A 23,207-nucleotide genomic window follows, 5' to 3' on the forward strand; every position below is an offset into this window, starting at 1 on the left:
TGTAGTAAACATATATAATGGAATTTTACTTAGCTGTAAAGAACCAAATAATGCAGTTTTCAGGGAAATGTGTGGAAGTTGAAATGTAGTAAGTGATGCAGCCTAGGCTCAAGATTTTGGCTTCTAACTTTTATATATGTATGTCTGTGAGGATGAGAGAAGGAATGTGCCCGGAAACTAGCCAGAAACCTATGATAGAGAGAGAAGCTATTTTAGCACGCAATTTCCCTACAATGAAATCTCAGTAAATGCTATTCTGGCTATACTTAAAATGTAAGACATCATGATTAATTGGATTGGTGCCAGACCATTTATGAAGTATTTTGAGTGCCTGATTGTGTTCTATTGGAATTCCTGTTTAAATTGTCTTCCAGATGTGTAGTTTGTCCTCTGTTTGCCGATGTGCGGAACAATGATATGGCATTTTGATTTTGGCACTTTCTACACTTTACCTGTTTCCACTGAGTTTCAGTTTGGTTTTGATTCTGAGATCTTTAATCTTTTGGTAGTTCTCATTATGTAAATGTAAATCTTGTGGTAAAAACCATGTTCTAATGACTAGGTAATATGATTTACTCCTGACTAAAATAAAGAGATGGGTTAGATGTACATTTAAGGGAAATAACAGTCTCTTAGGAAGATGCAATGGGACCATACTGTGTAGAGGGAGCTGAGGAAAAATGCTGCAGAGGGAGGGGGAGGGTGACAGAGAAGTGGGAGAAAGATCAGAGGAGAGGGTATATAAATAATATTAATATTTATATGTTGTATTCTTAGAGGTTTAAAAATGTTCCATCTATAAAACATGACATTTCTATTGTAGGACACACAGAGAACACCCCATAGTGTGTCCTCCTTAAGTTCTTCCTCCTGTTTCAAGGATGAGAAACTAGAGATAGTTATTTTTGAAAATAAATATTTTATTTTTTATTTTCATTGTGTGTGTGCATGTGTGTGTGTATGTGTATGTGTGTGTGTGTGTCTGTGCCTACATATGCATATCCACATATGTACAGGTACCTGATGTCAGTGCTTGGAAATGAACTTGAGTTTTCTGCAATAAAAGCATGTGCTCTTGACCTCTGAGCCATTACACTCACCTTAGCTAGAGCTGTCTTCAGATCCATCATCTATGCCATACGACCTCTCCATGTCTTTAGTTCAAGGACAACACCCTCAAAGCTTCCTTTTTTATGTATAAACATTTCCTCTATCAGATCATACCTAACAGCAAATTTCCTTTCTAGCTTCCGTTCTCTTTGTTTCCTTTTCTAGTACACATTAAATAGGCTCTTATTAAGCAGTTCTGCTTGTTTCCTTAATCCTTATCCTCTCTTCTAATTTTGAACTCATTGGAAGCCACTGAGCTCACCAAACACAAGCCTTGATGCGAAAGAAGGTCACTCTGCACAGCTTGGCCAGGAGCTCCAAGCTGTTCCATGCTAGTTGTCTTCTTCATCCACCTTGTCTTACACACAGTTTTCAAAATGGTGGACACTACCTAGATTTTCACCAATCTTGATACCATTTCTTGTATTTTGAAACTGTGAAATTACAGAAGAAAGCAGGCCAAACAGGTACTGTGTAAAGATAGCCTGGGCTGCAAGTGCGAATACCAGCATGTTGTGAGGCAACACTAGAAGTGTAGAAGCCAGTTGAAGTGTTTCAGGAACCCAAGACAGAAGGGGTGGTGATAAGGAAAAAGGGGATGGATACGATAGGTACTGGGGATTTGACATGATCATTTCTTCAATCATTAAACCCACTCAGCTCACAGGTACACTTCTAAAATTCAACATGGATTTCAAATTTCTAGGTCTTACAGCTCAACTTTCTATAATAACGCTTATCATTCTACAGGTGTATATGAACACGCAGCAATATGATTCTACTAGACAACTTTAGAAATCTTAAAAATTTGTTCTGGGAAACAAATCTGGAGCTCCGGACATACTCCACATGTGCTCTACTACAGAGCTCTGTTCCCAACCCTTAGTAAACATTTGGATTTCTGAAGCAAGCATTTTTGATATGTACTGATTTCATTTTTGGATTTACAAATGTATTTCAAGTTGAACTGCTTCAAACTCAGTTTGGCTCTTTACAGCTCCTCTCTAAGTGAAAAGGAGGAATCGCCTGCACAGTTGACAGATAGGTGTTGGTTTTGGCCTGCTCTTAGTGGGTTCTGCTTATTTCAAATAGTTTCACAACTGCCCTGGATAAAAAGGGGAGGAGGGAAGGCATGTATTACAAACATGATGATGGAATAATATGTCACTGTGAACATAAGCAGTCCCTCAAGGCCAATGGTGATACATGCCAGGAAATACAGCTGCACCTTCTCACCTGGGTGCCCATGGAGTGTTACATGGATATGTACAATGATAGATGTACAGAGGAAAGTTTCCCACTGGCTGGCTTAGATGGTAACTTTTATGGGGAACATCTCCTTGTGTGCCAACAATTCTTAAGAAGCAGGTACTTCACATATTTTGAAAACTGGAAATGTAATTTTAAAATGTACAACTCCTCAGAATTTGAAAGGAGTCCAACAAGAGATATCTTATACTCACCTTACACAACTCTTTCCATCACTGATGACTCTGGGTGGTGCAAACACACTTCTATTGTATCTTTTATTTATCTTCCCCTGGATCTTCACACTAGAAAGGAAACTCGTGTGTCGCCATTGTCCTATTTGGTGTTACTCTCTTCTCATTAAAATGAGTTCAAAATATGAAAATAGGTAGCATCATAAAAACACTCGTCCTTTATGGCTGTAACTGTCTGTCTTACCTGGAGCCCCATCTCCTACATTTCCCATCTTAGGGGACTTGGCATGTGCTTACCTTTACAGTGACAGTCTGTGTAGCCCTTTGCTTTAGGAAGAAAAACTAAAGGCTCAAATACAGGAAGCAGCTCCTGTGTGTGACTCTCTGGACCTGTGTGCTGACTTTTTGAATAACGTTTTCAGAGCAAAGTGGGCATTTCATAACAATGGGGAGATTTATGTAGAAATTAGAAATTACGTTTCACAAACAACTGATTATCGAGAAGCAGCATAATTGCTGCCCATTTATTCTTTTCAGCAAACAGTCAGTGTCAAGGTTGGAAATTTATGGATACAATAACCATAAGGTATTCAATAAAGAAAACATTTTTTTTTTCTATTCCATGTTGCCTAATACAGACTCAAACAGTTCTAAGCATGCATTTTATTTCCAGGATAGGAACAATTTTAGGGATTAAAATTTAGTGTTTTATGTGATCATTGATATATGTGAAAGAGAAATCTGTATGAGAATATATTAAAATGTACTGCCAGCTAAGAATCTTTGTCCCTTGAATTCTTAATGATTGTTTCCAGGGTGGACCTTGTTAGAAATACCATTGAGTTTGTTTAAAATTTATCATGCCTCAATCCAAACACTGTGGACAGCTGAGAGAAAGTACTTTGTAGGGTCTAAGTAGACAGAAAAAATATTTAGATAAAAGTTTATGTTCATTATAGAGGGAAAATGCAGATAAACTGAATTTAGGGGAAAGCCACACATTAGAAGAGAGTGACTTTTTATTAATAAACTGGAAGCCCGAAGAAGCTGAGAGAAACAACACTTTAGATACCATTTTCAATTAAAAAAATTTTTTTGTCAACATATACTTGAAATACAGTGAAATCTTCAAGACTATCTTTTCCATCTTTCTACACACAAAGTGAACAATTTTCTAAAATAGAGGGATAAAACATTTCCTTTCATCGTTCAAAGAGGAAAAAAACTTTAATATTAGGTTTGTGTTACATTTTGATGTGGGCCAATTCTTTCTGATTACTTTTAAATTATAGCTTTTCTATAATAGTATGCAACTCAGCATCTTCTACGTGGGGCCAGCAGCTTTGCATTGGTAGCAGGACACACCACTATTAACGCTCTAAATTACAGTTTCTTGACCTTGTCAACACAGGCTCATTATTCGGATTAAAGTGTAGTGAAGGGATGCTTAAAGTTCCTTCCATTTGTGACATTTCTAGGAACCCATGAAAAGAAAATTCTCTTTCACTTCATGTATGTTAGGAGGATGCTGCTTGCACTGGTTTAGTCAAGGAAACTATTGCTGAATAGATAATGAACATGAAAAACACATTACATATTGTACCCTTTACAACAAAATGGAGTCAAAATACAAGGGATATCTTTAAGGAAAGGGGAGAAAATTAAAATACCACCTGCATAATGACAAACACATGCTGTGTGAATAACTGCTGTGTACATAAGTGCTAGGTCTTATGTTTCTAAATGTAGGTGTTACTTGACCATATTGATTCAATTTTCCACTTCCTGTGTTAGGGAACCTGTCCACTCAAACGTGAACATGCTTCCTGTTTGCTTTTGTTCTTCTGTGGGAAACATAGCAAAGCAGACCACACTCAGCCCACTTACTAAGTCACAACTTCACTCCTATTTTGTCAACTCTTCTATCACAAGTTTTGAAAAAGACTTTTTTTTTTCAAGAAGCCAAATGTGAACTCTCAGATCGTAACTGCTTGTTATACATATGGACTACAAACTTATTACAAACCACAAACTTCCCACTTGGAGTAGGTCTCTAACAAGAGAATATAAAAGTTAAGTCATTGCATTTCTGTTTTCTGAACATAGTCGTCTGCCAGTGTTCATAACAGGCATAGAGCCCATGGGTTTCCATATTCTTTCCACGGCACACACAGGTATCCATCAATACATAGCATGCACAGAGCCTATAGGAACCCATGTTCTGTTCTTAATTAAAAATGTCTTTATTTACAGTAAGATGAAAATTGTAATTTTACATTTCTTGCCTGTTCCATTCTTATTAACATACCCTTGGGTGACTTCCTCCCAGTGGTTCTAAAGAAAATTTCCCATTATGTGTTATTCTCTTGGCTTTTGGCTGTCTCACTGTGATAGACTTTTAAATTACAGGTTTAAACCACTCCCATGGTTAGAGGAAGCACTCATATTTCCAATGTGACTCTTAGGGGTCCAGGAGTGTGTGAAATCTGGCAGAAATGACTACCTCAGGGCATCCTATTTTGAGGCTAGTGTGTCTACTGACCACATCCAATTGCCAAACAAGTTTTCATGATCTGCATTTACTGTTCTGTTTCTGATCAATTACAATGGAATCACCAATGAGCAAACTAACATAAATGTAACGCCAGCACCTCTCTGGTATTCACTGCTACATAGAAACCTAGATTTATTTATTTATTTATTTTTTTGATGAAATTCAAAACTACTTAGTTACAAAACCTAACTTTGAAAAGAGGGAGCTGATTTGCTTCAGGTCAAGCCTTGGGTATCCAGTCTCACCAGCTTCTTCTATTTTTATAATACTGTAAAATAGCTGAAAAAGCCTTTATTATTTAAAAGTATTTGTTCATTCAATGGCTTCATGGTTTCAGTGAGACATTTGATTGTTTCCTGAGACTTTATGTCTGCTTAGTTTTTAATACTGATATTCTTGAGAACAATTAAAATAGCACAGAGACAGTCTTAGCCCCCAATCCTACAAGTACAAAACCCAGGATGCAGCCTTCAAAGCTCAAGTAAGGCACAATGAAAAGAAATCCCCTATTTGGAATGGGACTCTTTCTTAACACTGTTTATCAGACCTATTTATGGTCTCTGTCTTGAATTATGCTGAACCATGGAACTATTACAATGGTACTTCAGCACGTAATGCTGTATGTGGTTCCAGTATTGGTTCTATTGAATATGGCAGTATACTTTATGACTGAAGTTAGTTATTTACTCATTATATTGCCATAAACAAGGCATAAACTCCATTAAGTTAAGAGCACCTCTAAGTCTGGCAAAAATATAAAAGTCATGGGAAAGAGGAGGTACTTTGTAAAAACTCAGTTGACAGATGCAAATAGGCTTAAGGGTGTAATGAAAAAGTTATATAGCTAATGTTGATCATGTGGATGGTCTACTTTTGTTCTCTCAAGTGCTTTTCCCCCTTTAGTTATTCCCAGACATTTCAGCTTATTCTCAAATCTGTAACCAGATCAGTTTAGTAAAGCAATTAAAAGAGTCACCGTTGATACTAATGATAATTACAGGCACATGGTGTTTACTCCCTGTAAGGCTCTGTCTTAATGATGAGTCTATTCATTAATGTGAACACATATGCTCTTCTTAGCAACAGAGCAGCACTATATGTATTATACATATGAAAAGCTGAAGCACTGAAAGATTAAATGATATGCCACATCACCAAGTTGTAAGTGAGAGAAGTCCAGGCAGCTTGGCCTCAGCATCTGCTGGCTTAATTACTGTGTTACACATCTGGCACTGGAGCAAGGAAGCTGCTGGAGCTTCCCATGGACATGTGGTCCTTCAGAATTTTCTGGATTAAAAACTGTGCTGGGGTACATAGATGGTGCAAATTCAGGCTACATTAGCATTTGGCTGACTGGAAGCCATAATAATTTTGCAAATTCTCCAATTACTTGACAGCCAGATTTTCACCTCAATTTTTCAATGAAAAATTATTCTAGCTCTACCTTCTGTACCTATTCAATCACATTTTATGACTCTTTTAGTATTCACAATAATCTCATAAAGGAAAGACACTTGTCCCTAAATTCACAGACATATATAAATCACAGAGTTTGAATCACATCCCTGATTTAGGTTGGACTCGTTCCCTTATCATGGCTTACTTTCTTGGCAAGAAAAATCAAGCTCAGACTAAGCTATTCATTTTCTAGAGCAAATAGTAATGCTAATTCAACATTTCTAAAACCTCTCCGTTAATTTTAAATGCACATAAAATGCAATAAACCTTTTTGAAGTTTTCACTGGCTTAAGAAATGGAACCTGAAATCCAAGAGGTTTGTTAATCACTTATTTCATTTCTAAGCCAATATAAAACTAGAAGAAAAAGAGGAAAGATGCATGTTTTCTATTTGTTTAGTTAATTCTAATTGTTTCTATGAAAATTCCTGAGCTTATCTCAGAAAGAAACAGAAATGTGGGAAGCAAAGGATGTTGTTCTTTCTAGGAACACAAGCCAGAAGACAAGCAGATCCTCTTGGCACCATTGTGTCTGGTGCCCAGATAACAGTGGCAGGGTTCGGCTACGTGGGTTACGAAAGATCTTTTTCAACTCCTGTGGATATTGGCATTTTTTCCAGGGAGGCAGCCAAAAGATCTGGTGGTTTTCTTTGGTATTAGAAGATTAATAAATTAGTCTTGGTTTATAGTAACAGAAATCCATGAGGAGGAAACACAATCAACATCTCTATTACCATCATCTGTAGTGGGGAGCTGGCTCTGAAACAACCATTCATTCCCTGAAATAACACCATACAAGTATTTTAATTCTCACTCCAATAAAAACCGATGTCAAATAAATGTGAACTTATTAACAATTGCATTAATAAAAAGCACAAGCTGGCAGTTTGGCCCACTCATTAGATCAGATGCCTATAACACAATATAATTAGTTTTTTTTTTGACACTACTCAGAAGTAGAAACTCTCAGATCTAATTGTTTCCTTTCAGAATACATAGGTACACGGATGTGTGCATAGACGTTTATATGTAACATTTTCCCCAGTGACATCTGGCAGCAAAGCACTCACTTTCTCTGGTATTCTCAATAGATATTACAAAGAAATTTTCTGGGATCTGAAACGCTCTAACACATTTTCCTTTCTCTTTCTTTCCATGTCATCCTCCTCACACACACCCTTCTCTACCCACTTCCTCTTCGTCTCTCTTACTACGCTTTCCACCATTCAGTGACAGCCTTGTATGCTAGTGAGCAGAAGACCTGTTTGACTTTTACTCAGGGATTAAGGAAATGTGGGGGCCTCTGCTGTTTGGCTGCTGCTGGTGTACTCGGTCCATACATCCTTCCCATACCATCGCTAGCTTCCTCAAAGTGACATTAGCCGGAAACACTGTGGAATTCCTCGCCTAGTGGCCTTACAACCTGCTTAACTGTGTGCTTCTCTTTCAGCATATGTCTTAATTAACTATAGATATTGCCATGGACTTTTGTGGTAATATACATGTGTACGTACATAGATACATACATATATAAACTTCAAAATAGAATCAGCTTCATGTACATAAATATGCATATATATACATGAAGTTGATATATGTATGCAATATATATTACTTTAGAATGTATATGTATGCTAAAATAATATATATGTAAATATATATATACATATTTTTATACATATATGTATATGTGTAAATGTTAATGGATTTTCTATCATTTTGCACTTCCACCCTATCCACTCCTCTCCAGATGCAAGTATAATCATATTCTAAATAGTATTTACATCTCACATGTTGTCATGTGATTAATGGGTTCTGATCATTACTTTTCAACTTGAGTTGTACTCAGAACCAGGTCTTACATTGTATCTTTCTTTCCCTGCTTTCCTCACGCCTTGCTGTAGAAAGGAGCTTGTGATACGAAGGGTAGACTATTTGGTCAATGATTTGCTACATTTGACTTAACTCCTTCTGTTCTGGTGTTTGTTCATGCAATTATTTAGGGCTTTAGAACAAGATCTTGCTGTTAAGTCTCCTGAGGTTGGCTTAAAAATTGTGATCTATGATCGTTCTGCCTCAGTCTCCCAAGGATTACCATAGAAGACATGTGACACAGAGTCTGGGTGTTCAATTTAATTTCTTCAGGTTTTTTATTGCGTAGGCATTTCAATGATAATATCATTTTTCTGAAAAATCATCATATCCACAAGAAATTCACCTGATTTAGCATTTATGGGCAGGTTCTAAGAACTGGGTAGATGCTACACACATACGGTTGAATATCTACCTCAAGTGAGCTTATTCTGTGGTGAGCAACAGTGAATTAGAAGCACATTCAGTGAATTTGCCCGTTATATGTTCTAATGCAAAACTATAAGAAGGATCTATGTATTATGCTAAGAAAGAATCATATTGTGGGACAATGTGGAGATAATGGAACAACTAATTCTGGTGAAAATTGGAAGCTGTTTCGTCATTCAAAAAGATTCTAATATCAAATATTTAGTTCTTAAAACATACACACAAGTAACATACAGATTGAGCAAGTCGTACTATGTATTTAGGAAAACACACACACACATATGACATACATACGTATATCATACAAACATACATATATACGACACACACATATACATGACACACACAAAAATTATATATATAATATAAATATAAAATATTTAATATAAATATAATATAAATATAATTATAATATAATATTATAATATAATTATATAATTATAATTATATAATATATAATTATATATATAATTATATAATGTAATTATATAATATTATAATATTATAATTATAATTATAATTATAATTATAATATAATATAATATAATATAATATAAATATATAAATATAATATATTTAGTGACAACAATCAATGGAAACGGCCATGAGTTTGAAAGGTAGCAAGGGAAGAAGGTATATTAGACAATGTGAAGGAAATGGGAAAAGGAGCAAATAATATAATTATATCATAATATACACATATTTTAAAAGACTTCTAGGCATTTGAGTATGTTGAGTGCGAGTTTACTAAGTCTTATGCTTAGCCTGAGAAAGATGCAGCCTATGAGGGCTCACTGTGGGCATCAAAAGACCTGGTGTAGAATGACATGTTATTTATCTCTCTCTGCTCTGTCATTAGTGGGATCAGCTTCATGTACTGGTGTCCTCGGTAAACTTCTGCTGGTGATCACCATGCTTTTGTGTTGACATGGAATCCTATTTCAGCCTTCTGAAAATGAATGCCCTTTCCTTTTTTGTTTGTGAATGAAGAACATGCAATGCATCAGTGTTTCTTTTAATCTCCCATTTTAGCTTAACCTGATTTATTTCCTCTCCTAACCCCCTATCCCTTTTTATCTGTCTTTATTTACTTTTTCTTTCTCTTACTTCTTTCACTCTCCTATGCTCAGTTACCACCTTGTATGGTAGCAAACAGAAGCCATGCTTGAACTTCCCCAGAGATTTAAGGAGCTATATGTCATGCAGAATTGGGACCTCTGCCCTGTGGCTGTAGATGGTGTAACTTAGCACATACATCCACACTCTGCTAAATAGTGATTATACATTGAATTAACCAGGCTATATTTTTATCATGTACTTGTTTTTCCACATATAGTTGATTTTACAATCAAATGTGTGATCAGCCAAAATATTTGAACCCCAACTAGGTGCAAATTTATTTGATTTTCTAGTTGTTTATTTGCACAAAGTTGCTTGATGGTCTAACACAGCCCCACAAAACACAAAACCAGCTGGACACAACTGGTGAAGAATTATCGCAGGACTATTTCATTCTTCTGAACCCAATAGCCCTTAGCAATGTCTTCTCATTATCGATTGTAAACCTTGACTTAGAGTACATTGAAGGTTTTAAGTCACAAAGACTGATAGAATGCAACACGATCAACAGATCCATCATTAAATCCAACATGGCGCTAGTGTACAATCATACTGTTATTATGACTTTGTCTGCTGGATACCCTTCCTTGCTCTTTTATCAATTGAGATAAAATTCATTCACACATATTAATCCTTGCCCTGGTCTTCCTGTTACTCAACATATCTTGTCACCTCAGCTTGGACTTTGGTTTAACCATCTTCGTGGTTTTAATTATTTCCTTAAGTTTCCACCTCTTTCCATTTGTGTAGCTACCTTTATATTTTGGTCCATCCCATGGCTTACATAATTCACTGTTCTCTTTCCATCACTTGTTGGTCCATATGACATTTACGTAACTGAAAATCTCTCACAGGGATATCCAGGAGACAGAGGAAAATGAGGATGAGATTTGAGAGATGAATATGCTTTGGCCAAATTTATGCATATTACAAAGAGAATAATAACAGAACACTTCATTTTTTATCAATCTAAACTAATTTATATATCAAATTTTACTAAACATTTAAGGCATGGTGTGTGTAGTGTGTTTTGCCCTTGGATAGACTTTTCTATAAGAAATACTGTGCCATTTGATCAATATCACTTTTATATATTACATAATTTTCTGACATGGAAATGTAAGATGCAATACAAAGTTAAAGTGCCACACATGTATGAAGAATGCAGTGGAACATATATTTAAGCTGTTATTCTGTTTACACTGTGATGTACTGGACTATATTAATATTAGGTGATTTTCCTTGATATGTCTGTGGTTATCTCTCAATCTAAATATTCCTATTCTTTCTTGATAATAGAAAAGTTTAGGTACACATGTTTTTCCCATATCACAGCTTCTATTCTCAGGCCCCTGATAGCTTAGGATAGAGATGTAACTAAATTTTAGTCTACAAACTCTGAGACATACTGATGAGTTCGCTTTCCAGATTCTTCTGTGTATAAAGGTATAACCTACCTTTATTATTTCCCTGTACTTATGATTTGAATATGATGAATATTCAAGAGAAGGAAGAAGGTTGCTAAAAGCAGCCTGGAAAATATAGAACCAATATATTTGCCCATACCTGCTGATACCTGGCCATCATGGACAAGTGAAAGAGATTATTTAAGCCATCTTTGTGCTGACTTATAGTGACCACGGTCAAGCTTAACCTCTCAATATTAGAGGTTAAAAAATTAGATCCTATAATTAGCTTGTATTTTTCTTCTTCATCTTTTATGTCTGTTTGTGTATGTAAACATGTCTGTGTTTATATAAGTTCATATGTCTGTAAGCATATGCACACATATGTGTGAGAATGTGTGTGTGTAGGTGTGTAGGTTCGAGATCATATACAGGCACTCTGATGCCATTTTTGACCAGCTGTCTACTTTCTTATTTAAATTAATTTAATTTTTCATGTCTGCATATATGAATGTGTGTGTGTGTGTGTGTGTGTGTGTGAGTGTGTTCACATGTGCACACAGGTGTACCATGGCCCATGCAGGACACTCAGAGGACAACTTGTAGCAGTTGATTTTTTTCCTTCTGTCCCCTAGGACAGGGGTATATACCTCAGCTTGTCAGACTTTTCCTACCCAACCATCTTGCCAGTTTCTACCTTGCTGTTTTTAGATAAGGTGTTTTACAGGCCTGAAATTCAGTGAGTGTGCTAGGCTGACTAGATATGAGTCCCTGTGAGCTGCTAGTCAGCTTGCCCCAGCACTGGGAGAATATACTCAGGTTTCTATGGAAGCAACCCAGGTCCATTTGCTTCTGCAGCAACTACTTTATTGACTGTTCTATCTCCCAGCTCAACTCTTTTTAAGACCTGATATCTCTGTAGCCCAGGCTGGCTCAAACTTCATAATGTAGCCCATAGTGGTCTTTCTGCCTCAGTCTATAAAGTGTTGAGATTAAAGGCATACGTCATCATATACACCAAGAATCACAAAGTCAAGACTTATTCATTTTTGCATTGATGGAGTTTCTTGGAAGTGGGTATTGGTGTCATTGTAAAGTTATTACTTTTGCAATACTTCCTAGAGTTTATCCTGTCATGTCATATATATAGTTTATATCTCATCTAAGTGTGCTAATTAAAAACACATTCATACATTTCTTTAACTATAATATTATTCAAAAGCTTGGCAAATACTTAAATGCTCTTCACAGCAGATGGAAGTTGGGACTCTTTAATTAGTAAACCGCCATCAATGACAAATCACACTAGTTTTTCCAAAACCTCCAACCTCAAGCCTTTCTCTACTCTTTTCCATCTTCACATAGCTTCTGGTTTAAGAGACCACTTCTTAGGCTGTCTCCCGCCTCCAGACATCTGTGGAATGTGTCTCTGAGAACTGCTTTGAAGGAGCTGCCTCAGGCCAGGGATTCACCAAGACCATAAGGGCACTTGTCCTATGCCACACAGCCATGTTACCCATTCACTAACGTCTGCTTACAATTCTCTTGGTTTTGCTTTGATTTCTGTGGTTTCCATTTCAATTCCATGAACTATTTTAACGTATTTAAGCTCAAATATTATTAGCTCAAAAGCTCATTGGTTGGGTATGCTACACAGTCCTCAGTCATGGAGACTCCTTAGAAATACGTTTTTCTGTCTTTCCTGGATTGTCACAACTATTACTAGACAAAAAAGGCCATGTAAAATAAGTGCCTCCTAAACTTTATAGGTCCCAAAGATAGACAATGTAGATATAAGGCACATTATGTCCAAAGGAGCACCAGGGAACATGTTCAGGAGATCATTCACTTGTTTTGCTTTGTTCCTTGAGGCAGGATCTTATTGTATAATAAAAGCTACCTCCATATGCATTGTATAATGAAAGTTACCTTCATATCTCCCATCCCTCTGCATCAGACTCTGAAGTGGGGAGGGGCTTTTGGCCTGTACTGCCATCCCCTGCAGATGGAAGAATTTTGTCATTTCTGTTTTATTGTTTGATTTTGTTTCACTTGTTTTATTTCAGTCTTAGAACATTCATTATATCCCCATGGTAGAAAAAAAAAATCTATGCTTGAAAATTCCAGGAAGAATTTGGTATTCTATTTGGCATTCAGTTAGTGAGTTGATTGAAGTTCTCAGCCTCAGATTGTCTCACAGTCTACTTCCCGTTTTCAACCTCTCTTCTCATGTTAGTCTATAACTAAGAATAAGTTTAACTAGACAGATGGCTTAGCAAACTCTGGTATCGGGCACCTACCTTTGTGCAGACATGACAATGTGGCTCATGTGTGTCTCTGAAGACACTGTTCTCAGCAAACCCAGTGGCACAGATTTCTAATCTCAACTATCAAGAAGGTTAAGCAGAAAGATTAGAAGTTTGAGGTCTGCCTGAAAGCAACATAGTGATTTGTAGGTTAGCTTGGGACAGCTCAGAAAGACTTGTCTCAAAATAAAAAGTTCAAAATAGAAAAGGTTGGGAATAAAGGCCAGGTATAGGATGCTTGCCTAGCATTCCTTCCCCCAGACTTCTTTCTTTTAAACTAGCTAGCATCACTGAGTACTGACATTACAATTCAAGTTTCAATTAAAATTTTTATTGCTATTTTGAAAAACTATAAATGATTTCATTTTTACAAGATAATAATTACAATGTGCATACAGAACATATTTCAAGCATTTATAGTTATAATGCTATTTTATTTTTTACTTTCTTTTATTCATTTCACCTGTAAGTTTATCATTTATGAGAAATATATAGACTACAAAGTGAAAAATTTCTTCTTTTGTCTCTTGAATTCCATTCTAATATCTGATGCTACCTTGTACCTGGCTAGAAGATATTTAGCATATTCTATTCAGTTACAGAATTTATTCTTCTGTTTATAGTGTGGAGTTTGAATAATAATGGCACCCATAGACTCATGAATTTGAATGCTCAGTTACTAAGGAGTGACGTTATTTGAAAGGATTAGGGTTGGGATTTCAGGTATCAAAAGCCCAACCCATTCTCTCTCTCTCTCTCTCTCTCTCTCTCTCTCTCTCTCTCTCTCTCTCTCTCTCTCTCTCTCGTACTATAGTGTCAATATAGTATCAGGATGTAGCTCTCAGTTCCTGCTCCAAGGCTTGCTTGCATGCCACCATGCTCCCCGCCATGTCATGCTGATAATTTCCTGAACCACAGGAATTGTAAGCAACCCCCCCCCGCCACTTAAATGCTTTTTTCATAAGAGTTAACTTGATCATATATTTCTTCCCAGCAATAGGATAGTGACTAAGAGAACTACTACAAGGGACTGGGGTATTGCTGTGATAATCCTGATTGTACCCTTTGTTGGCGGGATGTGGACTTTGAGACTTTGGACTAGAAAAGCAGCTGGCATTTTGAGCAGGGCTTAATGGGCCATCCCAGAAGTAGCAAGGGAAGGGCAGAGTAGACACTGTGGCCAGTGGGGTCCCAACACAACAATTTTCAGAGCCTAGAGGTCATTCTTGCGATATTTTGGCAAGGAGTGTAGCTGCTTTTTTGTTCTTGTCTTAAAAATCTGCCTGAGGTTAAATAGAAGAGTTTTAGATTAATGTGATCGCCAGAGTAGATTTCAAGGCAGCCTAGTATTGTCTGTGTCCTGTGGTTATTAATATGAATTAATTAATATTAATTATGAATTAATTATTAATTATGAATTAATTAATAACTCGCATGAAGATCTATCCGAAAAGGAGCAAGCTGGACAAAGAGAAATAAAAAATGTTCAGCTTGAGGAGAAAAGGCAGTAAAAAATTTAAAGAAAACTCTGGTGGTGAATTTCGGAATAAAGGGAATGATGACGTCAGGGCAAGACACCCCCGCCCCCACCCCGCCTTAAGCTTCCAACTTGTGAACAAGAATTAAAGAGAAGCTTAAGCAATGAAGGACATCATCAGCAACAGAAAGCAGATACAAATGTAATTGGATAGGGGGCCAAACTCCATTCCCATCAAGCAGCAGAATTTACCATATGGTTCTGGCTTCAGAATCAAGGATACAAGAAATAGGTTGTAGAATTTTTCTCCAAGGCTAATGAAAACCACCAAGGCCAGGTATATGTCAGAGGTATCCCTTGTACAAAGGCTCAGAGAGGCCATTGCACATAGCTATGAAGAAGAAGCCTGGGTTTCATGGGTTTGGAGATACCTGTCTTGGAATACCTGTCAAAGAGAGCTGCAGCCCAGGTATGAAACCAGCCCAAGAGAGGAAAGTGTGCTGCAGTCAACAAGATGAAAGCAGTTGAACATCTGAAGAATGCTTTGGCATCACACACAGAGATGCAGAATTTGGAGTTTTTCCTGTTGTTTGTTTGTTTATTTGTTTTGGTCTTGATTCAGTCCAGTATCTTCTCATGCTGCATGCTTTCTTTCTCTCTCTCTTTCTCTCTTTCTCTCTTTCTCTCTTTCTCTCTTTCTCTCTTTTTCTCTTTCTCTTTCTTTCTTTCTTTCTTTCTTTCTTTCTTTCTTTCTTTCTTTCTTTCTGGAATGGTAATATATATTCTGTGCCATTGTTTGTTGAAAGTCTGTGATATTCTTTTTTATTTTTATTTTATAGGGGTTAGAGTTAAGAGATTGCCATGAATCTCAGAAGAGACTTTGAACTTTGGAATTTTAGGTATTGAGACTGTGAAAGACTTTGGGAACTTTTGAAGTTGAACTAAAACATTTTGCATTATGATATTGTTATAAGCATATAACAGGGAGCCAGGGAGTAGTGGTTTGAATAAGAATGACCCTCACAGGCTCATAAATTTGAATGTTTAGACAGTCACCAGGGAATGACACTATTTGAAAGGATTAGAAGAATTAGGAGGTGTGTCCTTGTTAGAGGAAGTGTGTCAATGGGGATGGGCTTTAAGGTTTCAAAAGCCTGTGCTAGCCCCAGGATCTCTCTCTCTCTCTGGATCAGAATCAACCCTGAGTCACTGCTCCAGTGCCTGCTGGTCTGCTGGCCTGTTTTCTACCATGATGCTAAGGGACTATATCTCTGAAACTGTAAGCAAGCTCACAATTAAATGCTTTCTTTAATAAGAATTGCCTTGGTTGTGATGCTTCTTCACAGAAATAGGACAATGATTAAAATAAAAAATAGTTTTATTAATTTCTAAATCTATAAATATATTTTTCACTCAAGCCAGAATATGCTATACTTACTAATTTGCCAATATTTTCTTCCAGTTGAACAATATCATGGATAACTTTTAAGATGAATGCCATGATTTTCACTTTATTGTGTGTGCGTGTGTATGTGTGAATGAGTGTGCATGTGTGTGTGCGTGTGCATGTATGTGTGTATACATGTATGTGTGTGTATATGTATGTGTGTGTATACACTTGTATCTATGTGTTCTTAGTGTGCATATGACTGTCAGTGTATACATATGTGTTGAGGTGAGACCAGAGTTTGACACTGAGTACTTTCCTCTGTCACTCTCCAACTTTAATATTTTTCTTTTAATTTCAATCTTATTTTGTGTTGTGAATGTTATATCTGCATGTATGCATGTGTAACCAGGACATGTTTGGTGTCCATGGAGGTTGAAAAAAGCATTGGTTCCACTAGAACTGGAATTAAGATAGTTGAAAGATAACCTGTGGGTACTGGGAATTGAACCCAGGTCTCCTGGGCAAAAGCATTCAGTGCCCTTAAGCAATCTTTCCAGCCACGACTCTCAATCTTAGTTTTAGAGATAGCTTCTCTCACTGACCATGGAGCTTAGCCTTTGGTTAGACCAGTTATCCAGCAAGCTCAGGGATCCTACTGTCTCTGGACCTTGAGTGCTGGGGTTACAGGGATGTCTTGCCACACTCAGATTTTTATGTGTGTTCTTGGAAATCAAATTTGGGTCTTTCTGCTTGTATCGTCACTTTACTGACTATGCTATTTCTACAAGCCTCTATGTCCAGGTCCTTAATGGCTGTATAGCATCCATACAATTTGTAATGGTTAAATATATGTTGATCAAAATTAGGCTGTTTCTCTTAGATTTTAGTTACATGAAACAATGAGTATCTCTGTACATGTTGTTTATATGTATACAATTGATTAGTTTGGCCCAATTTAAGCTAATTTTCAATTTATAGTTATCTAACACTTGTTAGTAACAGACAAAAGTTATTACCCATTTCAATACTAATGATTTATGCCTTAACCACATTTTTAATAACAAATATTGAACCTAAATGTTTGCATTTAGTCTACTCATTCCAAGGCATGCCAAAGGCTGTAATGTCAAAGGAAGCATTTCAACCAAAAATCCGGCAACACGTTGGGGTGTTGAAACACTTAAAATAGAACATTTCAATGAGAACTTGCAGATGAGATACAACTACAGCTTTCCAAGTGCAGCCCTTAGCAGGATGCTGAAGAGCAGATTCCTTCCTGCATTCTTCATATTGATATCAACGTCCAACCATGAGCATATGTTGCAGGAATGTTTAATGTGTCTGTAGGCAGTTATGCCAGATTTGTCTTATTTTAGGGAGCCATGTCCTAAGTCAGTTAGTATTTCCTTGTGTCATTATTGCATTCTCTCCAACAGATTTGGTAGGACATATGGAAATTTTGGGAAATGCGATCTGAGCATTCCAATCATAATAACTTCACGGGGGACTGACATCTGAATACAACTTATATAAGGGAGAGAGTATTTTCCAGAAGCACAGAATATTCTTTTGGAATATAGTCTGAGCATATATGATTTTTTTGCTGTAACGTCTTTGAGTTCATTTCAAGTAGTTGAAACGACTATATTCAGTTTAATGACCTAGTTTGTTAACAAAACCACAGTGTATGGAGATAAGAGAGAATTGGAAAAGTCCCCCTTCCAACTGTGAGCGAATGGTCCCAGTTAGACAGAACTAAGAATAGCTCTCTTCTGTTTCACAAAAGTTTCTTCAGAGTTTCTCCAACTGCCACAGAAAAGAGTGATCAGAGAAGAAACTATCCCATAGAGTTACATCAGTTTACATAGTAATACGTTGTTAGAAAAAAAATTGTACAGGAAGCCTGAAATCATGAATAAGGGTTCAGTGCTAACCCACAGTCATGTAGGGTAACTCTGTATTTTTTATTTGACTTCTTAGGGGAATCTATAGAATAATTCAAAAGGCCTTGGTGTAAAATAATTATATCATGTAAATAAAATAATTATACCAATAATTTTATTATAATTTATTTATTTATTTATAATTTATTTATAATTTATTATAATTTAATAATTATATCATTAATGGTATAAAATAATTATATCATAATTGGCATAAAATATTGATATATATATTATTTGGTATAAAATAATTATATCATAAAATAATTATATCATGCCCTTTCAAGGCAAAGACATAATGATGCCTCTACTGATGGTAGATGTACTAGTATGACATTTAAAGTAAAATTAGCACATGCAAAGTGCTGTCTCTCCATATAGAAAGTGTTATTCTGAATTAAGATTCCTTTTATTTTCAATCCCATGTACTTGTGTGTATCTGCATGTGAAGCATGTACACATGAGTTCAGAGGCCCACAGAGGCAGGGGTCATGCATGGGGTCCCCTGGAGGAGGAATTACAGAGGCAGGAGTCATGCACAGGGTGTCCTGGAGGAGGAATTATAGGCAACTGGGAGCCACTCCACATGGGTACTGAGAACTGAACTCTGGTCCTTTGGAAGAGAACGACATGTCCCTAACCTCTGAGCCACCCCACCAGACTCAAGCTGATTTTGTTTTTGTTTCAGATACGTGACTGCCAAGGACTAAATATGCTCTTTGAAAGGAAAGGAAAACAAGCCCAAGCAAATGAGACAAGATTAAACACACTGCTGCTTTTCTTATAAAAATTACATGTCCCTTTTCAGAAGGCCATGAACTACAGAGTGATGCTGTGGTGAGTACTAAATTCCAAGGAGAGTGAGCCATGCTGAGTGCTATCTTAATGCATTTTAAAGACCCACAAACCATCACAATGTTGTTAGTGAAACTGTAAGATTATTGTATGTCAACTCTCACATAGTTTCATGGTTTTACCAAATGAACGGTCTTTAAATTTGTACAAGCTACATGACAGGGTAGAAACAACAAAACCAAACAGAACATCTGTGCATCCTTTTCAGCCAAAGCCCATCCATAAGTTATGAAAATAAAGATATTTACAACATTTCAAAAACCAGACGAGCTACATGTGAGGCTTACCTTCCTCTTGCGCAGTCTGACTTGATTGTCAATGGTCTCCTGGGTGGTCACTGGGCCCCTTAAGTGTAAACACTGCATGCCATCTTCCCTACTGACCTCGAGAGTGCTTTTGTTTTGATATTCTGAGAACCCACTCTTCTCCGGGTCATTTTCTGCTGACATTCCACCAGGGTAGGAAGGAGGCTGCAAAAGGCAGCTTCCGCAGTCTGCTTTTAATAATGGCAGTCCTCTGTCTGCATTAGGAGCTGCCAAGAAGTCTTCTTCTACTACATGGTGTCGATTATTTTCCTGGTCATCTTTAGGGAAGTCAGGTTTCCTGCGTTGTTGAGCGATTACTGCAGAATCAAGCAGTTGTGTTTCAGGTGTGACGTCTTTCACGCGTATTGAAGAATCAAGCAGTTGTGTCTCAGGTGTGACATCGTTTATGAGTATTGAAGAATCAAGCAGTAGTGTCTTAGGAGTGATGTCATCTTCCACATTCAAAGGCTGGAATGTATTTGCTTTGGGCCCATCTTTTGTTTCACTTGCACTTGTATTCTTACAAAGCTCCAGGCTTTTACCTACAGCCTCAACATCTTTCTTTTCTCCACCTCCTTCTGCTGGAAATCTATTAGCTTCACTAGCCATCCTCCAGGTGTTATGAGGATCTTGGCTCTTTTGCATGGTGGACAGTGTCCTCATGAAGGAGCCTGCTCCTTGGACACTGTCTTGGCTGTCTCTTTCATGTCTTTTCGGAGTTAAAATCTGTGAGTCATTGATAAGGTGTAGGTCTGAATCAGTATCCTCATCAGAAATGTGCACTAGTGTTTCTGTGCTGGCCTCTAGCGATAGAAACTGCTCTTCCCTTTCCTGACTGTCACTTTCATCCACCTCCTGAGAAATGTGACCCATTGGCCTCCCAGGAAAGTCTCTTGTCTCTGACCCACAACAGTGGTCTGGCACAGAGGCACCCTTCTCTTTATGGTCCACGTTTAAGGTTGCATCTTTTTCCATCCTTACCTCCAAGCTGTCGGATGCCAGTCCGTGATGACATGCTATGTCATACTCATCAGAATTAAAAGGCTGCTCAGTCTGCTGAGTCACATGCTCTTCCCAGCTCCTCTTTCTGATAGCTACAGACATGTCATCATAGTTTAATAGCAGACAAGGAGATGCATTCCATATGACACTCAAAGGGATGGAAGTTGGGGAAGGATTTTGAATTCATGGGTCAAGGAAGAGAATGTGATCTGCCATGTCATTACCTGTGAAAAAAGTGAAAATATACTGTTATAGATACATTTTTAACATAATCATATTTCATGGCAAAGAATCTAATCTGTGCTGTGAAGCAGATGTAAGAAATAATGCAAAACATTTGCTTAATAGCCTTAATCGATTTTATTTCTTAGAAGCAGTCTAATATTAGAGAAAATTCTGCATTTAGTACTTTTAGTAAAAGTTTTTCAGTACTTCCAAAACCAATTGGACTGGTTTATTAATGAAGAAAGATATAAGTACCCAAATATTTTAAGTTCTATTAAGAAAATATTTGGATTGCGATGCTTAATAAAATTCACTGGAAAAACTAACTCGTTGCTCTGGCTTTGCCTGCTTTCCTGATTTACTTTTATGAACAAAGGCCATTAAGGAAATTGATTTGCTGCTTGGTTTGAATTGAAACCAAGGCCACCAGGGAACCAGTCCTGCAAAACTTGAGCAGTGGAGACAGCATGCACAATGCATTAGTGTATGAACTCATTAGTAAAAGAACTCACACCTGTCAAGTCCCAGTGACCACGATGTCTCTACCCCAGAGAGTGACAACGAAGCAGAACAATATAGTGTAGTTCATAGTAACTCACAACTAATGGATAAGAAAGCATGATGTATTCTGTTATAAGGCTTTTTAGAACGGATATTTCTATCCATACAGTTATTGCAGTATTGTTGAAGTCTAAAATAGTGTGTAAAGGTTCAAAACAATTGATCTAGAATGTGAGCCAATGTTTAAATTAGGTAAACATCTAAGACCAAGGCTCAAATGACCAAGGGAGTTTATTGTCTCCATAGAATTGTGATATTTTAAGCTTCATCGTGTCTCCTCATGTCTTTGCTGTGTATGAACTCCAATCCCATGAAGGAATTCAAGTGTATCAAACGGAGATGTGAGCATCCTCAGACAATTAGGATGGGTCCTCAAGTCTCACTCATTCTTTTTCTTTGTAAAGATGTTAGTAGATTTCTGCTAGAATTTGGACCATAGGAATTTAAGCAAGCAACAAAATCACATGTAAGATAGGTAAGGTCAGAATAAAAGGATTTTCCAGGTCTCCATCCTTCTACCTTGAACTGTTTAAACCAGTTAAAGCAAACAAGTTCTATCCATATTAAAGTCAACCTTTGAAAATTGACTAACCCAAATGTCAATCTACAGTGAAAACAAATCTCTAGACCTTGAATGAAAACTCCCATTGAAAGAGCAGACATTTTTCAGTTTTTGCTCTGCACGGGAACTGCCAGCATATAATGTTGCTCTTAGCCATAAACCAGATTAACTGCTGGGCTGGCTTCAATCCCATCTTTTGAAAAGGTCTCTGACACTCCACTAAAAATTCCAAGTTATTCCTGCTAAGCACATGCTTGAAAGGTAAATAGTCCTACCCTACAAAAACGGGTGGAATGAAGATGCTCTAGCATTTTGGTACCTAGGTCAGACCAAATATCCTTCTGGATATTTTCTGGTTCCTTCAGAGGTCTGTGGCCATCTTTGAAATTGGCCATCACATTTTCCATGTTGGCATTCACCTTGCACTGAGAAGAACAATATAAAGCTTCTGAATTCCATGCATAAGTCATTATAGTGTGGGAGGCTACGGAAAGTGGGAGAAAATGCTGAGATGCAGGCCAGAACATTTCTGCTTTCATGGGCAAACTGAGGTTGTAATAGGGCGGTTCTGCCTTAGATGCTTTCTTTTCTTTATTTTTATCCAGTGTAGAAGGAACAGGCTAGCTTAAGAAATGCCAAGTGGTATTACTGTGTCATTCCTAAGCCCCATTTATGTTTAGGTTGTGCCTGAATTCTGTCTTTATTTCAATTTCTAAGGAGAAACACAGTTGTTTGGGCTCCTCAGAAACTTCCAGCTAAATCTGAAAAATCAATACACAGTGTTTTTTTGTTTTGTTTTCCTAAGAGCTTATGGTCTTTTTAACTTATTTTATTCAACCAGGGCAAGTCGTTAAGTATTCTTATTATGTCGAAGGATGGTAATTCAACAAATTCTGAGATGATTTATCAGCCCAAAGAGATTATAAATTAGTTAGGTTCAATGTAGTGTAGCTCTGGCATCAATTTCTGATTCAGGCCTTTTGGGTATTTTATGACCCTATTCTGTCTATTTTTTGGACAAAATATTTTTTACTTATCATTCTGATGATAATCATTAGATTTTCAACACCTGTTCCATAGTCTGTGACCTGGTAGGTGTGAAAACACTTCTTCTTCATCTTCTTTCTACACAAATTCTTATTTAAATTCATTTTTAATTCATAGTCAAGTAAATATTCTACCTAAGACCAGA

General features: G+C 37.0%; 1 protein-coding gene across 1 annotated transcript in view; it reads right to left on the bottom strand.

Annotated features, from left to right (window-relative positions):
- The window catches only part of LOC114621838 (rho GTPase-activating protein 7-like), a 185,484-nt gene that overhangs the window by 151,336 nt on the left and 10,941 nt on the right, over nucleotides 1-23,207 (bottom strand). The window contains exon 2 of the mRNA XM_028768160.1: nucleotides 19,648-20,891. Within this exon, the coding sequence (XP_028623993.1) occupies nucleotides 19,648-20,769 (1,122 nt within the window). The 5' untranslated portion in view covers nucleotides 20,770-20,891. The remainder of the gene's footprint in view (nucleotides 1-19,647; nucleotides 20,892-23,207) is intronic.

Source organism: Grammomys surdaster, unplaced genomic scaffold (assembly GCF_004785775.1).
Source record: "Grammomys surdaster isolate TR1022 unplaced genomic scaffold, NIH_TR_1.0 185, whole genome shotgun sequence".
NCBI lineage: Eukaryota > Metazoa > Chordata > Mammalia > Rodentia > Muridae > Grammomys > Grammomys surdaster.